General features: G+C 42.0%; 1 protein-coding gene across 3 annotated transcripts in view; it reads right to left on the bottom strand.

Annotated features, from left to right (window-relative positions):
* The window catches only part of Ints9 (integrator complex subunit 9), a 91,494-nt gene that overhangs the window by 47,738 nt on the left and 22,571 nt on the right, over nt 1–21,185 (bottom strand). For 2 of the 3 annotated variants that reach the window (XM_031362712.1, XM_031362713.1), the window contains exons 2-5: nt 14,419–14,546; nt 7,182–7,242; nt 4,510–4,572; nt 1,571–1,710 (exon numbers count right to left, since the gene is read on the bottom strand). In XM_031362712.1, the coding sequence (XP_031218572.1) occupies nt 1,571–1,710; nt 4,510–4,572; nt 7,182–7,242; nt 14,419–14,546 (392 nt within the window). The remainder of the gene's footprint in view (nt 1–1,570; nt 1,711–4,509; nt 4,573–7,181; nt 7,243–14,418; nt 14,547–21,185) is intronic. The other variant, XM_031362714.1, reaches the window with a different exon arrangement.

Raw genomic sequence — 21,185 nt, 5'->3', positions numbered from 1 at the left:
TCCTACCTACCTAGAGATACATTTTCAATATGTGAATACAGTTCATGCTAGTATAGATAACCAACACAGGGTAATATCCTCTCTGTATCAATATAGAGATAACAGCAATATACACATTTATTGGCAACAGAAACCTAGACAAGTTTCCCTAACTACTGTCTCCTGCTCGAGGCACCCCGAGATTCGAGGCCCAGGCTCATGCTCCTTGAGGGCCATTGTTCTCAGACTACGGCAAAATGCTTGCAATGCTTTCTCTCAACCATGCTGTCTTGTTTTCCTATAATGGCAATTTCTGGTGCTTGGAATCCCTTCCTGTTTTTGTCTAAGCTGCAGGTCATGTTTTCCCACTAAAGGTTCTGTTTCACCTCTAGTCACTAGCTCATCTTGTTGGATATCTGTAAGACACTAAAATACAATCTAACAGTTTATAGTACAATCAACCCTGTATACTGGATCCTGAAAGCTTTATCTTATATTGGTTATTTCAAAGAAATACATTATGTGTGGACTGTTTTTACACCGTAGCAGTTTTCTTTACAGGCTTTTCCTTTTCTTCTCTCAGTGACTGACTATGCAATGCCCACCATACACCTACACTGTAAGGCCTTAGCTGCGCTAAGAAGAAAGGACAGCCTTCTTGGATGACTGAAGATTGAAAGTTTTGATTTTAAGATTTATTTATTTTTGTGGATGGAAAGAGGACCCAGTGGTTTAGAGTACTGTTGCTTTTGTAGAGAGCCTGGCTTCGGTTGCCAGCACCCACATGGTGGCTCACAACTACCTGCAACTCTAGTTCTGGGGATCCAAGATCCTCTTCTGAGCTCCACAGGCACCAAGCACAGGTGTGGTGCACAGACATATTTGTAAGCATAATATACATAAAAATAAAATGAATAATCTAAAAAATTATTTACTTTTTGTGTGTATATGTATATGTGTGTGCACGCCTCCATATGCACTCGTGTAAGTGTGTGCCTGTGGACTCAAGAGCGAGATCCCCTGGAACAGGAGTTACAGGTACTGCAAGCTGTAACTTGATGTAGGTGCTCGGAACCGAACCTGGGTCCTCTGTAAAAAAAGCAAGCATTCTAACTGCTGAGCCATCTCTCTAGGCGCAAGACTGTTTACTCTTAAATCCTTAAGAGTGCAATATTTCATTTTGTCACCAGGGAAGGACAACTTAACTGTTTAATTACTCTTCTTCCCTTGTATTTTACAAGTTTCTATTTATAGACCTCAGTAAATCATGAAAACAGGGAATCTTTCCAAAGCAAAGTAATAACATTTCTTCTTTTTCTTCTCCATTTAAATAAGCTTTCTGCTCTGGAGCTTTGCAGCATCTTCCTAAGCCTTTGACTTCCTAATTTACAGACTCTATGAACACTCCTTTTAGCTATGCTGAAAGAAAGACCGGGACACTACCCGGGGTCGCAATCTCTAGGCATCTCCAGTGAGCACTCCTGTGTCTAGAGAGCAGCGTACTCATCGCTGTCCTGGGAAATAAATTACACATTTCTGGTATCATACCCCACAGTGGTCACTGAAGGAGCTTGGCAGCCACACCTCTCACCTGCCGATCTGCATGGTGGGTTCTGTGGCATACACTGTGCCTGTAAATCCTGTGTGCTCGGTGATGTAGGGCAGCGCCATCATGCAGTGATAGTTAGAGATGAGGATCACATCGACTGTAGACAGGTCTATTAGCTCGGTCTGCAGAGAAAGGGAGGGGTGATGTGCGTCTGTGCCAGGGCACATAGATCAGCAGGACGGGACTGACAAATGATGCTGTCGGAATGTAGAGTAGTACTTTTGCTTCTTCAGAATAATGAGGCCTTTCCCGCAACACCGCCCTTCTCTCACCATGGATGTGTCCTGATCCTGACAACCGACAGCTGGGCAAAATGGCTAGCTGTGAGAACTCGGCCGGCTCACCAGGATCACCCTGATCTTATACATTTAGCAAGCTGCTCTTCAAAAGGCAAATAGAGAGACAACTAATTTTTTTCTTTTTCATTTTTGTAAGTTTTTGACATTTCATTGTCTGGCTACCATACTCCTAAGGATGGAAATGAAAAAGAATTGCAGTGACTTCTTAGAACTCCACAGGGGCTTTTTATACCTCTCTCCTGTGATGGCACCCTGTACCCTTTCCCTGCAACTTCTCTGCCTTCCTACCTAACAAGCCTTGGCATACTAGTGGGGGGTGGGGAGTGGACTTAAGCACAGACTGTGGGTATAGCAAGCCTAGAAACTGCAGCTCAAAGCCAGCAACTCTCCCGCACAGAGGAGCTGACCCCTAACCATGTGATCCACTGAGGATGAGCATAGGCAGGTCACAAGAGTGTGTAAGGTGGAGTGGCTTGTGGAGCTGTTAGTCCTGACAAAGATATTGATGACATAAGCAAACAATAAGCAGTGTAGATATTCACCTGGAGTGTGGGTATTTTCTGGCTAAATGACTTGGCATACAAATAATTCAATAAGCCTGTCAGTATTGCATGTCAGCATGTGAGTAAAGGACACAAGTGCCTCACTGCTAGGACAATGACATCTATGCTGCTGTGTAGGGAATTTCCTCTTAGACAAGATATTCCATCTCAGATGAGATTAGAGGGCTATCAGGGAGGGGAAACATTCCATTCTGCAGGGGAATTTATTAAAATTCAGGAAGCAAACAACACAAGGTTTCAGGAAGTCCCTGAAACTGACCAGATTCACTAGGCTCCTCCTTCCCCAAGCTTATTAACAGGAAGGACACTGCTGAGGACACTTTTAGACTAGCAGAGTTGCCTGAGAGATGCTCAGGCAAACTGAGTTTTCTCAAAGAGACACTCCTGGACTTGTCCAGCTACCAGCAAGTTGTGCAATATACTCCAAGTTTCTATCATTGGTGAGCTACCATCCATGCTGTGGTGGGATTTTGGTAATGTAAGTGTCATTGCGTCATTTCTGCCCTGTATGTTACCCCTCACCCATGTTCCTTCAAATAAGACCAGTAAAAGTCATTGGTTTACTAAGTTGGACTGTGGTGGCATTCTTACTTTAGTTTATTATTGGTTCCCTATCTGGAGAGAGTAGATGGTTCTTCATGTCTCCCCAGTGTCACATGACATATGGAGAGAACAAACCAAATATCAATATCCCACATCTATTAGCCTTAACACTACATTTTATCCTGTGCTTGCAAGATAATGCCTCATGATGGAGGTGGGTTTACCCTCTGCTGCCTCTGGAACCACTTTTAAATAAGGAAATTCAGATGGAGTAGCAGAGGGACAAATGCAATGGTAGTTAAAGCAACAATGAAGCTCACATGTAAGGATATGACAGGCTGCCTGAGTGTCCACTTTAAAATATAACAATTAGCCCACAGAGGCTAGAATCAGAAAAATTTGCTGAGGAAGATTTTAAAAGAAATATAAAAATAAAAAAGAAAAAGAAAATCTTAATTCGTGTACCAAAGATACATGATTACATAAACATTTCCCCCAAATAATTTAATATTTAAGCCCCATGTGTGGAGATTCACAAATTTACTTTTTATTCCACTGAAAGTATTTTCAATGGAATAAAAATGATTTTACCTTTGAAAGTGTTCTGTATAAGCATTTGGTTCTACACACCATGAACAGGGTTGCATACTAACCTGTACTGGATCAACCGCAATAAACAGTGTCGATTTGAGAAAAATAAGATAAAGTAGTTTCACAGGTTTATGATTGGTCTGTCCGGCTCACTGGACTAGAGGTGGTGCCTCTCGAGTTTTCTCCAAGTCTTAACAATACATAATCTGGGCTGGAGAGATGGCTCAGCGGGTAAGAGCACCAACTGTTCTTCTGAAGGCCCTGAGTTCAATCCCAGCAACCACATGGTGGCTCACAACCACCCGTAATGAGATTGGACAACCTCTTCTGGTGCGTCTGAAGACAGCTACAGTGTACTTATTATCTTTGGGCCAGAGCAAGCAGGGTTGACAGGAGCAAGCAGAGGTCCTAAAAAAGTCAGTTCCCAATAACCAGAAGAAGGCTCACAACTATCTGTACAGCTACAGTGTGTACTCATATGCATAAAATAAATAAATAAATCTTAAAAAAAAAACCAAAAAAAAAAAAAAAAACCAAGACCAAAACCAAAACAAAAAACCCCACATAATCTATCTAGCTTGAAAAGCTGATCCATGGCTTTAGAACCTACAGAATTATAAGTGCAACCAAAGGTGGGCTGGGAAATGTAGGTTTCTTATTGGCAAGTTCCATACTCTGGAACAAGTCCCAAAGTCCTTGGAGCACTGGCCCACATGTTCCTCATTCTTGCTCAGGAAGTGAAGGTTGCAAGAGCCAGTGCCATCTCTGATACACTGAAAGAGATGGGGAGCTGCCCCCCATTCCTAAGTGACAGCTGTAGTAACAGACTGCAGTGAATGAGGGCGTGGGGTCATGGTGCTTTATTCCTTGACTTATAATAAATACCAGGATGTTTTGCTTCCAATATGAATCTCTTTCATCTTACCTCTGGTAAGCAGAATTCAGGCACAGAATCCACAAATACATGACCTGAGCACTCTTTTAGCTCCTAAAAGAGATGAAAAGGAAAAGTACTAAGAGATATTTAATAGATACAGTACCAAGGAAACTCAATCTCACCTAACTAAGACGGTGGGAGGTTATTTTTAGAGAAACTGTTTCCTATTTAGGTTCAGGTTGGCTAGGTGCCCGACTGAGGGTGAAAACACTGCCTGGCGGCAGATTTGGGGTTTGAGCACACATTCCCTGAGGCGTCTTTAAAAAGTTAGGAATAACACATGCTGCTATAATTTGAGATCCAGTGGTTCTTTTTTTTTGAGACAGGATTTTTCTGTGTGTATCCCTGGCTGTCCTGGAACTCACTCTGTAGACCAGGCTGGCCTCGGACTCAGAAATCCACCTGTCTCTGCCTCTCAAGTGCTGGGATTAAAAGTGTGTACCACTGTCCGGCAAGATTTTTTTTTTTTTATCCAGTAGTTCTTAAGAATTAGTTATCAAGTCAAATTCCCTGGGTCCTGACTGACACCTAAGGGACCAGAAGCTGGAGAGGAGGCCTTGGAGACTGTGTTTATGACAAGAACCTGTGGTGACTCTACTATGGTATCAGGTTAGAAGTCTATAGGCCTAGGATGATCACTTACGAGCCTTTTCTTCCACCAAGAGCTGTAGCGGGGAGAAGAGTGGGGGGCAGGATCTAAAGTGCTGCCACTACCACAGTGCATGTATGGTCTACTCCACAGAACATGTGCTTATTTGGGGCTATACACCAATCATATTTATTCAAAAGCACAAGGAAGGCTTGAGTATTAAAACAGAATGACTTATATGAGCATCCTAGTTTGGATTCTCCCAAGAGCTAGCTATGAGGAAGGAGGCTGAGAAGAGATGCTCGGACAGGGCGCTGTTTCCTGGTTGTTCTTCCTTGAGTTGGGGGTGGGCAGCAAACAGAAGGCAAGGTGTCTAAAAACAGACCTGCCATGGAGCCATGCTAGCAGTACTTCCACATGGCAACTCAGAAGTGTATCAAAGTGCCCCGAGTCCACTGAGAAGAAAGAGGTCTAGGACCTCAATTTGCCAATTCCCAGGTAGGGGTAGCATCAAGAAAACCTCCTAGACAAGGCCACACATTTAAAAATGCTGCAATCATATCAGAGCACACTGAACTGGAAAGGCTGGGACCGGGCGGGCCACTAACAGGTAGGCTGCAAAGGTCCCATAAAGCTGCTGGCACATGTGAACATATGGTGGAGTTTCTGGATCATCACAAGCAGAGGTCTATCTATAGCTTTATAGTCAAACCTGGCAGGACCTGACAGGGTCCTTTGCTCTTTTCAGAAAGGGAAATACACAACTTTAGTTGTACAAAGTTCTCACAAGTCACCCAGCAAATACTTCTACATAGTCACACACATGTATCTAAGCTTACCATAATCAGAATTACTCTATGTCTTTATTTGAAAGCAGGGTGCCAACTACATCACTATCCTCAGGGATTTACTGGGGCCTTTAAGGCATCTTTCCCTTGAATGCTGCTCTAGTGAGCACTGTGTCACATGAGTACTGTTTAACTACTGATAGCATGAGCTGAGAGAGAAAGAGAGGAAGAGAGAGAGAGGAACAATTCTTAATTACATGGACCCACTAGCTAAAAACAAATGAGCAATTATGCTTAAAGGGAGATGACTCCCAGCTCCTTCAGAAGAGGCTAAAAATGAGCTACCTTGGGCAGTTTCAAACCTTGGCTCGACCTGAAGAAGGCATTGTGATCTTCCTCTTCACATTGCTCTGCAGGTCTGCAGGAGGCACATTTGCCATTCTGAACACTTACAGTATCACTGTCTCTCACTCACCACTCCCCTTTAATGAAACGCTCCCACATACACATGCAAGCCACTTCACTCACGATGCAATCGTAATGCCATGCTTCTGAGCCTCTCTCAGGGATGATTTATAGCCGGCAGGAGACCCAGACTGAAATCAGGTATCTAGGTTCCCGAATGTCACATAATATTATAGTCAGCTATGAGGGAAATCTAGTTTCAAATTATGCACCTGGCTTGCACTTGAGTTTGGGGTTCAGCTATAGGAATTAATTCTGAAAAAAAAAAAGCCCACACTTCTACAGCAGTCCATTATAAGCAGTAACTGTCTTACTCAGATGAATCACATGAAAGATGTTTAAAGTCACTCAGCTTTTCAATTCTGAAGCATAGGTGAGGATGAATGATTTAAAGGACCCCAGAGGGACATGGAGAAACTCTGCAGGTTTTAATCTTCTACCTCTGACAAGGTGTACCTATGCCATGATTTTAATTTTTTTTTTAAGCATTGGGATCTCATTTAATAAGCTGGCTAAACTCTAATAAGCCTTTGTGACCCTAATTACAACTGTAGACAGTTTTCTTTTTCTAGTGATAAATTATTTGCAAAGTATTTAAGATTTTCCCAGACACAAATGTGACTTGAGGCCAAGCACAGACAGTGTCTAAAGATACTTAAAGATAGTGATTACCAAGTCTTAAAGACCCCGGCATGCATCTCAGGGTGTGGGAGAGAGCACACATGAAAACATACTCATCCCCGAGTCACCAGCATGGCTCTGACAAGACGGCTTTCTACTGTGCATAAGCAAGCTGCAGTTTTTGTTTTAGACATTACCTTGTCCAAAAAAGCATTTCCATCTTTTAGAGACCATCCAGGAAGACTAGATAGCCTGGGGCTGAAAAACAAAAATTGAATTATCTTGAATACATTATAATCTTCAGTGAATTCATGATGACTTTATGTTCACCATATAGTTAAAAACAGTTAAAAGTTACTGGCAGTGGTTCTTACCCAAATAAACTGAAAGAGGAGAAATAACCATGCTGTATTAAGTTTAAGAATCCGTTTCAGAGCTGGCTGTGGTGGTCCTAGCCTATAAACCCAACAATTGTGATGCTGAAGCAAGAGGGTATCACATTTAAGGCCAGCTTAGACTAAGCAGTAAAACAAAATAAACCAGCTGGGTATTAAAGTATGTTCCTGTGGTGGAGGCAGTGACTCAGAGGTCAGCCTAGGCTGTGCAGTCCGATGACTGTCTCTGTTGGGCATAGAATGGCTGGGTGATAGATGCTTGTCTGTCACATGCATGGCTCCAGGTTCATGCCTGGCATTACCAAATCAAAGGGTGGCTATGTGGCACAAGAACAGTTTAGAACAGAACTGGGGAAATTAAAAGAATTTATGAAGAAAGGAAAGGAAAGGGTGCAGATGAAATATTGAGAACATGTTAGAGTGTCCAGTCACTAACTAGCTAGACTTTGTCTTGTTCCACAGCCATTGTGAGTAGAGGCAGAGTGGGTCGCTTCACTTCACAGGCTTTGACAAAGCTGACTTAGGCTAGGTGCTGGGCTGGGAATTCTAGGCAAATGAACACTCTGGATTCAGTGCTGACAAGGGTATCCCACCAGATCACCTGGAACTCTTTCTATCTCTGATCCCCTTTCCCCAAGAAATTTAAATTTGTATGTGATTCTATGTATACAGGAATATAAACTAAGTCTATAGGACTGGAGAAATAGGTTAGAAGTTAAGAGTGAGTCTTGTTCTTTCTTGAAGATCTAGGCTTGGTACCCAGCACCACCCTGAGTGTTTCAAATCTGCCTCAAATCAAATAACATTTCCAGGTTATTCAATGTCCTCTTCTGGCTTCTGAGAGTACCTGCATACACAAAGCACATGCAAACTCATGTAGGTACACACAGACACATATTATACAACACACAATAAAGTAAACAAATCTTTAAAGTTAAGAACAGAAGCCACACACACATACTTACTAATGATTATAAAGAAACAATCCTTTGGCATACACATGCTCTTCCCATCTACTAAAGATCAGAGAAGTCTGCATACTAACGAGATGGCCGTGCTTATTTGATTTTACATATATAAATTAGTCTTGGCTAAATATCTGATTCTGTAGGAAGCACGTATCTTCAACATTCTTTTTTAGAGTTGATCAACATTTTGATATTGTAATCATCAATGTTGAGAATGACGCTGTGCATGAATGTATGATTTAATGACAGAAATAGGGCCATTTCAGAAATCGTTGGGCCTTCTATCCTCACTCCAAGCTAGCAATGTAAAACTGTAATTGTGTTTATTCTGTACGTGTGGGTGTGTGTGCTTGCGCTCCAGGGGCTGCATATGTATGCACTCACGTGGAGAGGGCTCTTTCTTTCCACCAGGTGGGCCCTTGAGATCAAACCCAGGTCATCAAGTACCTTTGGTAGCAAGTACCTTTATCCTCTAAGCCACCCTACTTGTTTCTCTGTGTAACAGCCCTGGCTTCCTACAATTTTCTCTGTAGATCAGGTTGGCCTTGAACTCACAAAGATCTGCCTATCTCTGCCTCCTAAGTGCTGGGACTAACTGTATGTGTCACCACTGTCTGGCCAAAAATAGCAATCTTTAAAATGAAACATTCTAACACAATACAATCCAAAGATATATCTGGATTTACTAATCTCACTAATGTACGAATCTCATACTTGCACATAAGTATGGCAGGAAAATATTAAGTCTTTGTATTCTGTAATTAAACCATTATGTTTTCATAAAAACTAAAAATCCTGTATATATAGTAAAAGGATTGAGTTCATGATGTGCAGCCGTTTGGGATGGAGGTGATACAGGCAGTGTTCACTGCAGAACACGATACTGTGCACTCGGTACCTGACTGCAGAACATGATGCAGTGCACTCGGGACCTGACTGCAGAACATGATTCAGTGCACTCGGGACCTGACTGCAGAACATGATTCAGTGCACTCGGGACCTGACTGCAGAACATGATGCAGTGCACTCGGGACCTGACTGCAGAACATGATGCAGTGCACTCGGGACCTGACTGCAGAACATGATGCTGTGCGCTCGGGACCTGACTGCAGAACATGATGCAGTGCACTCGGGACCTGACTGCAGAACATGATGCAGTGCACTCGGGACCTGACTGCAGAACATGATGCAGTGCACTCGGGACCTGACTGCAGAACATGATGCTGTATACTTGGGACCTGACTGCAGTGCACGATGCTGTGCACTCGGGACCTGATGCAGTGCAGGTATATTGGGAGCAACCTTGTTTGAACATTAACTGCTCTATCAGCCATAAGTGCTTATTGGCACAAAGTCTTGGCCTCTGTGAGAAAGTACTAACCCAGTTGAAAATTAACAGCTGCCTCAGTGGGAAAGTACTAGCACAGATGAGAACAAGTAGCTATAAATCTTGCTGTTAGGTATCTAGCAACCATTTTGTTATGAGAACACCTGCTATAGATTTTGTGGTTAGGTATCTAGCAATCCATTTTGTTATGAGAACAAACATCTATAGATCTTGCAGACAGGTGCCTAGCTACCAGCCCAGTTGGGAACAAATAGCTACAGATCTTATGGACAGGTGCCTAGCAACCTATTCTGTTCTATTCCCCCTGCTGAACTTTTTACCTAGCCAATATCCTGGTCTTGAGAGTACCTGCACTCCCCGGCAGACAAAGTGACCCTACTCCCTCCCCTTACCCCCTATCCTGCTTCCATGAGTATATAACCAGGGTGGGAAAAATTAAAACTTGTTAGCTTGATCAGACTTCTTGATTTGCTGTCCATTCTTTGTGTCTCTTGTCCCTTCATTCTCTTCCAGGTGGTCCCCCGGTCCCTCAGTCCCTGTTCGACAGCCCAGGCACAGGTACACCAGGCAGCACAGGTGAGTGCAGGTAATTATTCCATATGACTCTGAATTAATTTTTGGTCATTGGACAATTCAGAAACCCTTTACTGTTGCCAAATCTATTACAACCTTTACAATCAATTTTGTAGGGTCCAAATCTACAACTTAAGAAGTTTGATACTTGCCACCCACGGCTTAAGTTTCCAATTATGGAAAATGAAGCTACTTTTCCTAAGAGTTATAAAGTGACTTTCTATTCAAGTGAATGGTTTCTAGACAGGGAGACTAATTTCATGTACATTAAAAATCCTGAATGAAAAAACAAAAAAACAAAAACAAAAAAATTTATGGGTCAGCAAGAGGGGTTTGCAGGAAAAGTGCTTGCCAGGTGAACCTGAAACTTGAGTTCAACCTACAGATTCCACGGTAGGAGAGAAGCAGTTTCTGAAAGATATCTCCTGACCTCCATGGATGTACTGTATGCATGTCCCCACTACATACACATTCCTCCACACCAAAAGAAACTAAAAATCAACCACTTATTTCTAGTAATTGGACTTTGTTATGTACTAGAAATCTGAAAATGCTAGTAATTCAGGAGAAAATATTAGAAAAATGATAATCAGTGAAGAACACATGGCATTTAACTATTTTAGAACCATTTCTTTGACACATAGGATACTATTAATTTTTTATTAAGAATTTTTTTTACAATTTCCTAGTATGAAGTGTATACATCTTTTTTTTTAAAAAAAGATTTATTTATTTATTATATGTAAGTATGCTGTAGCTGTCTTCAGACACACCAAAAGAGGGCATCAGATCTCATTATGGATGGTTGTGAGCTACCATGTGGCTGCTGGGATTTGAACTCAGGACCTCCAGAAAAGCAGTCAGTGCCCTTAACTGCTGAGCCATCTCTCCAACCCCTCCCCTACTCCCCTCCATACATCTTTAAATCAGAAGGTAACAACAACAACAAAGACAAGATGCATTCACTTCTGAGACCAGATCTTGGGTTCAGACTCTATCTTAGAGAACATGGCCTATGGTTGAACTTGAGTTGACCAACAAGCTGACACCTAGCACCAGTCTCCAGGTTACTCCTGAACAAACTTGCACCTAGCACTAATTTCCAGGTTACTCTCTAACAAGCCTGACCCTGGCACTTCACTTCCTAAGAACCACCAATCAAGAGAAAAGCACAAATTAAGTTTTATGATTTGGTTCCCAGCACCAGTCAATAATTTTAAAGGGTAATAAAATTCCATAATAGCCTGCCACTCAGGTGTGTGCCAGGCTGGAAACCCCCTTGATTGTTTGCTCACTTCTAACTTTTTGCTTGAAACTGGGCTGGGGCTTCACCCTCCCATCCTGCTGCATCAGAGACAGCGGTGTGGCCCAAGCTTGAGCATTGAAATCAGCTCCTTGGTGGTCTTTTGGGATACATGAAACGGGCACAACACTGTTTTACTGAGTATTTGTTAGCTGCTCATTACTCTGCTCTGATCAAGTGTAGAAAACAGGGAGGAGCCTCAGCAACTGGTCCAGTGCTGTGGAGCCCAAGGTAGTCACTCCCGTAAGTAGGGTCTTTATGTTAAGCACCCATGCAGGGCACCCTGACTGTGGATAGAACACACCTGTCCTCCCACAAGGCAGACAAGACAATAGCCAGAGAACAAGCTGCTCGGAGGATGAGGCACCAAGGATAGTAGTGGTAGTAGCACAGAAGACGCCTAGCAAGGACCAGTCTAGGCAGGATCAAGAGACTTCCCTAGGCATATGACCCCACTGAGATGTGGAGCACCAGGGTCCAGGGGAACCGTGGTTGAAGGTCTAGGTGTGGAGAGCTAAGGGAAGGCAGCAGGCATTTTCAGCATGCTAGCAGGAACCAGGAGGAAGCTAGGGCCCATCGAGAGTGAAGAGCTGAAGGGACATAAGAGCAGTGAGATAAACAAAATACTGAGAGGTTAGACAAGCGTAGGCTTGCATTTCTACAGGAGGACTCTGGGGAGGATGGAATGCTATGTCTTCTGATAAGAGAATAATAATTTCAACCCAATTATGAGTAACATCAAATACACTCACATTAGAAGACTATATAAAATAACTGTATGTCTAAAAACATCAAGGTCATTTAAACAGATAGATTGAGAAACTCTTCCAGATTGAAGGAGGCTCAAAGCCAGACAACTGAATACAGTGTGTGGTCCATATAGGATCCTGGATCACAAATTCTCCTATGTTTTTTGTTATAAATACTGTATAATGAAAGCTCATTTGGTAAAATGGAGAAATACAAATAGATATCCAGATAAAGACTTAAGAAGGAAAGTCAGCCAGGTGTGGTGATGCGCAGCTACAATCCTAGCCATGGGGAGGCTGAGGCAGGAGGATTATGAGCCTGAGGGCTATCTGGTCTGGAGATGCAGCTCAGTAAGAAGTGCTTGCTAGCACGTGCAAGGCCCTGAGTTTAACCCAGAGCTTGCCACAGGCACAGACACCCCACCCCAAATTTGCACTATAGCAGAGGTACAATAATTTAACAATGATACTTCAGTAATTAAAAGTCTCTGAGCAGGCCAGGCAGCATGGGCTCCAAGGAGGAGAGTGATTCATTCGCAAGGCCAAATATTTTCTGAGATTTGGTCTAAGTGCTGAGGACGCAGTGGAGACAAAGTTCCCGTTCTTATAAACCATCTTCAGTAAAGGAGAAAGTTAATATGCATACATGAAGTAATGTAACAGGAAGAGTTATAAACACAAAGTGGGGTAAGGGGATGGGGAGGGAACCCCGGATATACTTATTCTAAGCAGGTGTGCCCCAAAGTTCCTGGCTTAAGTGGCAGGAGACACTTGTGTTGTCTGGCCAATTCTGGTTTTAGTAGTCAAATTCACAAGCCTACACAGCAGGTGCCTCCCCTGTAGAAACCTTCATGGTATTTAAAGAAAGGTAGTTAGCATAGAACATAGGTGTTTTTTCATCTCGAGTACAGGCAGTCTCTGGCTATGCACTGACTTTCTCTGCTGACAGACTTCAAGCTCTCTGAGGGTAAGGAATCAGTTTTGTGATATCAGTAACCCTGGTCCCACATGGGACAGACTTTAATAAACACCAAAATAACGAAAGCTTTGTTCTGTATGGGGAAAGAAGACAACAGTATCCACCTCTCTAAATAAGTGATCTGCCAGCTAGGTAAATAAGCACCTTCCCCAGCCTTGGAGAATACCTGTGTTTAAAGTGCTGAGCATAGTTATCAGTGAGTCCCATCAACTTTGTATAAAATGTAATCTGAAATTATCTGTGACTTTGTTCCCATGGTCCTCTGTTACAATCATCGGCTCATTATGATTTTCTTAGATGGTCCCTGGGTGGCTGTGTGAATAGTCACTGTACGTGGTACTGTTTTCTAGAAGGACGGAGATGAACTAGATGGCTCACTCAGTTTGCTGTTCTTTTAAGCTCTTCAATTTGTTTCATATTGCTTTTCCATCTCATCTCTTATATGTGGTTATCTTTTTTTTTTTTTGCTATGAGCATATTTGATTCTAAAAGCCATTTTTCTTACAAATTGCTCTTTCTAAGTAGAAACAACATGAGAAACCAGTTTCTTAAAATCTTAGTTTAGTGTTAACACTGCTGATTATAGGGGCAAGGCAATCTAGGTGACTTAAGACATGTACTGGGGAGATACCAAGGTACATGCATATGCACATACACACACACACAAGAGACAGACAGACAGACAGACAGACAGACAGACAGACAGACAAATTGACCAATATGAAAACAATACACAGAAAAGAAATGCCAGTCTCTATTCCGTCAGGACCCTGGAAGGCAGTTAAATGATCCTACAATTCAATTCTGGGGCCCGTCCGTTAGTCATTTGTTAGTTCGTACATGAATTAGGAAGACAAATGAAATATACATGACCTCAGTTACACTGAGCAGTTGCAGAAACATTTTGCAGAGGCCCAGAAGAAGTTGGAATAGAGGAGCCAGTCGATAAATCAATAGAGCACTTTCTACTAACACATCCAAAGGAAATTATTTTGATAGAACAGTTTTAAGGGGGTAAAGCAAATATGAGACAAAACATGGTATTAGTAATGTTCATACTAATGAGTCCCATTTTCAGGGAATAAAGATCATTTTATCTCAGGATGCATCAGCACATACCTTTGAACGAGAGGCAAAGGAAGGAAATTGAGGGTGGAAGTCATGTCCAGTCCACAGTCCAACATAATAGTGGTGGATTTGAATTTGAGCACGTTGCATGGTAAAGTTGGGTGCCCTGACAGGCAATACTGAAAAAAACAAAAACAAAAACAAAAACCAACCAATCAGTTATAGAAACAACCTAGGAAGTAAAGTAACTAAAAGCAGTCTTCTTCTCCTTTAAGAACAGTGTGTGACTCAGCTAGCCACCTATGTGACATCACCTTTTCCCATAAGAACAGTGTATGGACTCAGCTAGCCTTCTATGTGACATCACCTTTTCTCATAAGAACGGTATATGAGCTCAGCTAGCCTTCTATGTGATGTCATCTTCTCCAAAGAGGACAGTGTGTGGACTCAGATAGCCTTCTATATGACATCATCTTCTCTCAGGACAATATGTGAGCTCAGCTAGCCTTCTGTATGACATCATCTTCTCCCTTAAGAACAGAGTATGATCTCAGCTAGCTCTGTATATGACATCAATGTGTGACTCAGCTAGCCTTCTATGTGATATCATCTTTCCCCATACGGACAGTGTGTGAACTCAGCTAGCCTTCTATGTGACATAAGAACAGCATGTGAGTTCAGCTCTCTTCTTATGTGATGCCATCTCTCCCACTATAAGAGCAGTGTGTGTGCTCAGCTAACCTTCTATATGATGCCCTTTTCTCTGGTTAAGCTCTAACTACTTGTAAACTACTCGACAGTCTCAGATCCTAACAGTTTGGGATAGGTCACAGTTGTTGAAAGCACATGCTTCAGACATGTACTGGTCCATCTATGGGCTCACGGATCCCTACTATCCCTCTGCACCCAAGTGCTGCTTGTGACTGGGAATAGACAATAAAAGTCACTGAGTCCTCACACTATGTTTTGAGTTTCTCTACCTTTAAATAGTGGCTTTTCTAGAAGAGAAAATTGTTGCAGTCTAAACATCAGACAGGAGATTCATATCTAGAATATCTATGGAACTGCAAAAATTAAACATCAAATAATTTAACTGGTCAATGGGCTAAGAGACTTTTAAAAGAAGAAATACCAGTGACCAATACACATTTTAAAAAGTGTTCAATGTATTCGGCTATTAGGGAAAAACAAATTGAAATGATTCTGGATTCTATCACACCCTAGTCATGACTCTTGTTAAGGAAACAAGCTGAGAATGATAGTGTCTGTCTGCAGTCCCAGCACTCAGAGGCAGAGGCACGAGAAGCAACACAAATATGAGGTTAGATAGCCTTCTTATTATGACCCAAAATAACAAAATTTTAAAAAGCCCAAACAAAGATGACAACAAGTGCTGGTGACAGTAAGAGGAGATGGTATGAGGAGGGGCATGTAAACTGGCACAGGCAGTATGGAGAGTTTAAAAACCTAAAGAGAACTGCCACACGAGTCAGCTATGCTACTCCTGGGCAAAGCTGAAGGACCCGAAGTCAATCATAAGCCACAGAGATACTCACACCTCGTTTTACTGTTGCCATATTCACAACAGCTAAAAACCTAGAACCTGTGTAAATACCCAACAAGAGATGAATGGATAAAGAAAATGTGGTACAAATGGGCCACAAAATTTTATTTAGCTGTAAAGGAAAAAGAAATCATGGAATTAATAGGAAGATGGAGAGGCTTGGAGATCTTGAGGGAGCAGGAGAGGGCAGAGGAATATATGTTACATGAAGTGGAATTGGGGACTATGTGGGGGAAGAAGGGAGTCAGTAAGAAGGAAAGGAATGTGAGTAAGGCAGCAGGGAAGAGTGTGGGTAACAAAATATAAAGACATTTACAGTGAAAACACCCAAATGAAATCCATTCCCAAGTTTTGACAAGACAAGGCCCTGACCTGAAATCTCATGCCCTTCTCAATGTAAACAGAAGGATACATGATACACGGAAACTTTTCTATGCGGGAGTACTCTGTCAGTACTGTGTGTGCCTGTGTTTGTGCGTGCTTTCCTCAGTTGCTCTCCACTTTACTTTTTTGAGACAGAGTCTCTCACTGAGGTTGAAGCTCATGGATTTGGCTAGGCTAGGGATCTCCCATCTGTCTACTCAGCACTCAGACTGCAGATGAATGTTACCATAATCAGCTGGGGATACGAGTACAGGTTCTTAGGTTTGTAGAATGCATTTTTTGTTTGTTTGTTTGTTTGTTTGAGACAGGGTTTCTCTGTGTGGCCCTGGCTGTCCTGGAACTCACTCTGTAGACCAGGCTGGCCTCAAACTCAGAAATCCACCTGCCTCTGCCTCCCAAGTGCTGGGATTAAAGGCATGCGCCACCACTACCCAGCGTAGAATACATATTTTATGGGCTGAGTCATTTCCCAAGATCCATCTGCTATCTTCAAGAAGGAGTAAAAGGCCTTCTCTTTGACTGACTCAAGTGATTTTGGAGAAGCTTCCACTGAACTGCAAGCCATCTCTTAGTCCTTTCTCATCTAACACGATGACAAGTCAGAGCAATGCTACATCCACGCCAGCTCCCCACAGCCACCCATTACTTAGTGTAAGTCTTTTAGGTGTGTACAGCTCTGTGTGCTCTTGGTAACATGTAGGAACTTTCTACTTTCCCCCAGAGGATGTTACAGGAAATGGTCACTTGTTTTCAACTGTTTGCATATTTAAAATATTAACGCCAAGGACTAAGAAGCTGAGTGCTGTCTAAGCGTCCTCAGGGACAGACCAGGAAGAAAATGGGAGGGGAGGCAGAGGAAACGCTCTACTGCTAACCTTTTAGCAAGCACCATCCCTCAGCCTATTCACTACTTAGCTGCAAATGACCCGAGGAGCAGCCTGTGGCTTATAACTATTAGGTTAAAGATGAGTCAAAGTCAGAAACTAAACCAGCAACAGACAGACTTGCAGGCTAAACTGATAACAGTAGGCATTAGTACAATTAGCAATTACTTCCTAGCCCAAAGATAATGAAAGCTAAATGGTAAGCTCACATAATAAATACAGTTTCTCCCTCGCAAACATCCACTCTGAGTTTTAGATCACACAGAACAACTTTTAGTGGAAACAATAGTCTGGTTTTTTTCTCAGTTGGTCTAGGAAGTTGGAATGCAAGTCTAATGGCTCACGTTCTCACCATCTTGGGCAGAACAGTTTTATGCCACCCCAACAAATGTTACAATGCGCCCAAAACTTGGAGCAGCTAGTTTGTTCTTGTCCCAGTCAGCTTGCTTTACTCACAAGCTGTCTTTCTTACTTTCCAACTGTGTTGACAAAATACATGACCAAGGCAACTTATTAAGTTGGAGTTTACAGTTTCAGAGGATTAGAGGCCAAGGCCATCATGGCAAGGCAGCAAATAGGTGGGGAAGGTGCTGGAGCAGTAGTTGAGAGCTCACACCCTGGGACACAACCAGGAGTCAGCTCAAGCTAATGGGGAATGGCTTAGGCTTTTGAAATCTCAAAAGCCTCCTCCAGTGCCACACCTCCTTCAACCAGGACATATCTCCTAATCCTTCCCAAACAGTTTTAGGGACTGGGGGCCAAGTATTCAAACATATGAGCTCCTGGGGTCCAGTCGCACTCAAAGCACCATGTAAGGCACACTTGATTACCTTACTTTCACTTATGTGGTACCTGCTTCCTTCAATAAGGTACTCTAGGCAAGGCATTGTTATTATAGTCATGTGAGCGCAAAAGGGTTCAGAATACTACCTAAGAAAGGTGTCTGGCCCTGTTCCCATTTGCCTAATTCCCAAGGACAAGGAAACCGCATGTTACCGCTTCAGAAGAAGTGACATATGATGAAGTCTTCCTGCCTCCCAGAATGTATTGATCATCATGGATCATCTTCACAGAGACATTACTGGCCAAAGGTTCCTCCGACCAGTAGAGGATGCATCCAGATCATGCAGGGATGACTGTCTCCAGAGATGCTCTCTACAAGCCTGTAACGGGCTCTCTGATCACAGCACAGCTAACCCATAGTAAGGGTTATGAGACCAAACCATAAAAGCCCAAGTCAGCATGGAACTTCACTTTTAAAATATACGAGTATGTTACAAATATCTTCAAAGGTAGAGGAAAGAGAAGCATTAAAGTCATAACTGTCTATTTAAGTATTTCCTTTCACTTCATGTAAAAGATGAGGGTAGTGTATACATATACTATATACACAGATATACATGCAGGCAGAACACAAAATAAATTAAAAATTTTGAAGGTATAATTTATTATAAAATTTGAGTGCTGCTTTTAAAACTCATGATGACTGTTTTCCTCGTCTTGGTCACATGACATTTCATGTTCACTGGCTATGCAAATATCTCATCACTAGCCAGCAAATATTTCCCTTCGAATCCCTACCTAAGTTTGCACAGGTACTCAGTTATCAATATGGCTGTGCTGATCACATGGTGTGGGAGGCTTTTTCCATACTGGACTGCTTCTCTCATGCATTCTCAGAAGTGGTATTAACTAGGTCAAAGAGTACAAGAATTTTATGGCTCTTAAAATCTGCTGCCAAAATGCTTTCCATAAAGCACTGTGCCTATTTACATCACTGCTAACAACTCAGATTTGTTCTGCTGTTACATTACAGTCTATCCATCTGGATCCTACGCTTTCACCAAAATGTCCATAGAAGCACTGCAGTAGCTATCTAAAGGCAATTAAAGGGTACCAAGCAAGAAAAGTCAACTGTTTGATAAGTGGCTTTAGTTTTGAGGCTGTTTGATAAAATTATATAAGGTAGGAATTTTGTATAGTAGATTACCTCAACTCAAATGCTGCTCAATTTTGTTATTAACATGTGATTTTCAGAAGACTAAGTTCCTTCATCGATAATAGAGTTATAAGATCTAAGTGGACGGAAGGAGTACCTGTCACATTCATTCTTAGTAGCTTGCCCTAGTTACGGCAGCATTAAGGTGGGTAGTGGAGAAGACCGGCTTACCGTGGCACTTACTTGCGCCTTAGACATTTGTGAATCTCTTGTGACTATGTAGTCTTATTGATCTACAATTTTAGAATACAAAGATTCAGGACTTTCATGACTATTTGGAGTCATAACTGTCAGCCGCTCTCCTCTGCAGTGGTGTATCTATCTCCTTCTCTGCACTTCTCTTTCGGAAACATCTACAGAAGGGATGCTGTGACGTTTTATCTTCCCCTGTCCCTCATGACTGAACTGCTTTGTTTTTCTCTCCATATACCATACTTTATGCCTTTTCCTCAGATTTATTTTGTTTAGTGTTATCAAATCTGCTGTTGATCAATGGGTTGAACCGATGTGTGTTCTCTCTCTCTCTCTCTCTCTCTCTCTCTCTCTCACACACACACACACACACACACACACACACACACACCCTCACCCTCCCTCCTTTGGGCACTGTAAAAGCCCTTTTCAGTACCACTGTTTCATTTTTATACCTCTCCTATGAATACCAAGGTCTCAGTCTTTTTAGAGGTTTGGTCATTTCACAACTAAGATCAATATTATCTTGGTGTCTCCAGTAATCTCACAACCATCTGAAGTCTGGGAACCCTGCAATGCGTGCTGATTCTAATCTGAGAGACTTCACTACTTACTGTCTTAACATTTTGATAATAAATTCATTTGGTAGGGCTTTCTTTATCTACAGTTCTAGAAGAATGGGCCTGGGCTGATCACATTTTGAAACAATTTCCATATTTATTTCTTAACCTGAATGTCTGCAACATAAAGGGTAACAACCAAAACAGGGGGCTGGTGAGATGGCTCAGTGGGTAAGAGCACTGACTGCTCTTCCAAAGGTCGTGAGTTCAAATCCCAGCAACCACATAGTGGCTCACTACTATCCATAATAAGATTTGATGCCCTCTTCTGGCACGACTGAAGTCAGCAACAGTGTACCCATCTGTAATAATAAATAAATTTAAAAAAAAAAAAAAAAAAAACCAAAACAGACTTTCCTTTCTCTCAAATCACTGGTCCAAGTCCTCATGAGACAACATTCCTTAACGGCCCAATGATTAAGTGAATGGAAGTTTCCAGTAGTCCTTTTGTACATAACCTAGGGAGGTCTCTGTTATTAGTTTTAAAACAAGTGTTTAAAATATTATATCTATTACTAACAAGACTAAATCCCATTATGACCTTAAATGTCAGCAAATGCAATGCTTTCAAAATGACAACCAGGTAGCTTTATCTCCTGAAGACAATCTCCTAAGAGTCTTCCATAATGGTAGGAAATCCTAAGAATTGCAGAAAAAGAAACTACTGATAAAGTTGGCAGCTATGATCATATAGCAAGCTGGATTTCAGCTAACTGGCTTTGGGTAAGTGTGTCATTTGCAGATGATCGAGGCACAAATGATCCCATAGTCTCCTTCTCTGCCTAGTCTTTTGGAAAGTAGTTTTGCTTGGTATACATGGTCATTGTGACCTAGTGTTTGTTAGGTATCACACTACCTGCAAATAATTTACATCTAACTCCTTCACTCTGAGGAGGAAACATTTTTCTATTATATAGATGAAGCTAGTGAAGCACAGGCATGACGTGTACATAGCAGAGGTGCTGGAGAGATGGCTCAGTGGTTGAGAGGACTGGCTGATCTTCCAGAGGATCCGGACACAATTCCCAGCAACCACATGGTAGCTCACAATTGTCTGTAATTCCAGGATCTGACACTCTCACACAGACATACACTCAGGCAAAACACATAAAATAAAAATAAACAAAACATTAAATAAATAAATAATTTTTTAAAGAGTATTTAAAAAAAAAAAA

Source organism: Mastomys coucha, unplaced genomic scaffold (assembly GCF_008632895.1).
Source record: "Mastomys coucha isolate ucsf_1 unplaced genomic scaffold, UCSF_Mcou_1 pScaffold9, whole genome shotgun sequence".
Lineage (NCBI taxonomy): Eukaryota > Metazoa > Chordata > Mammalia > Rodentia > Muridae > Mastomys > Mastomys coucha.
This window is presented reverse-complemented; position numbering and strand designations above follow the sequence as displayed.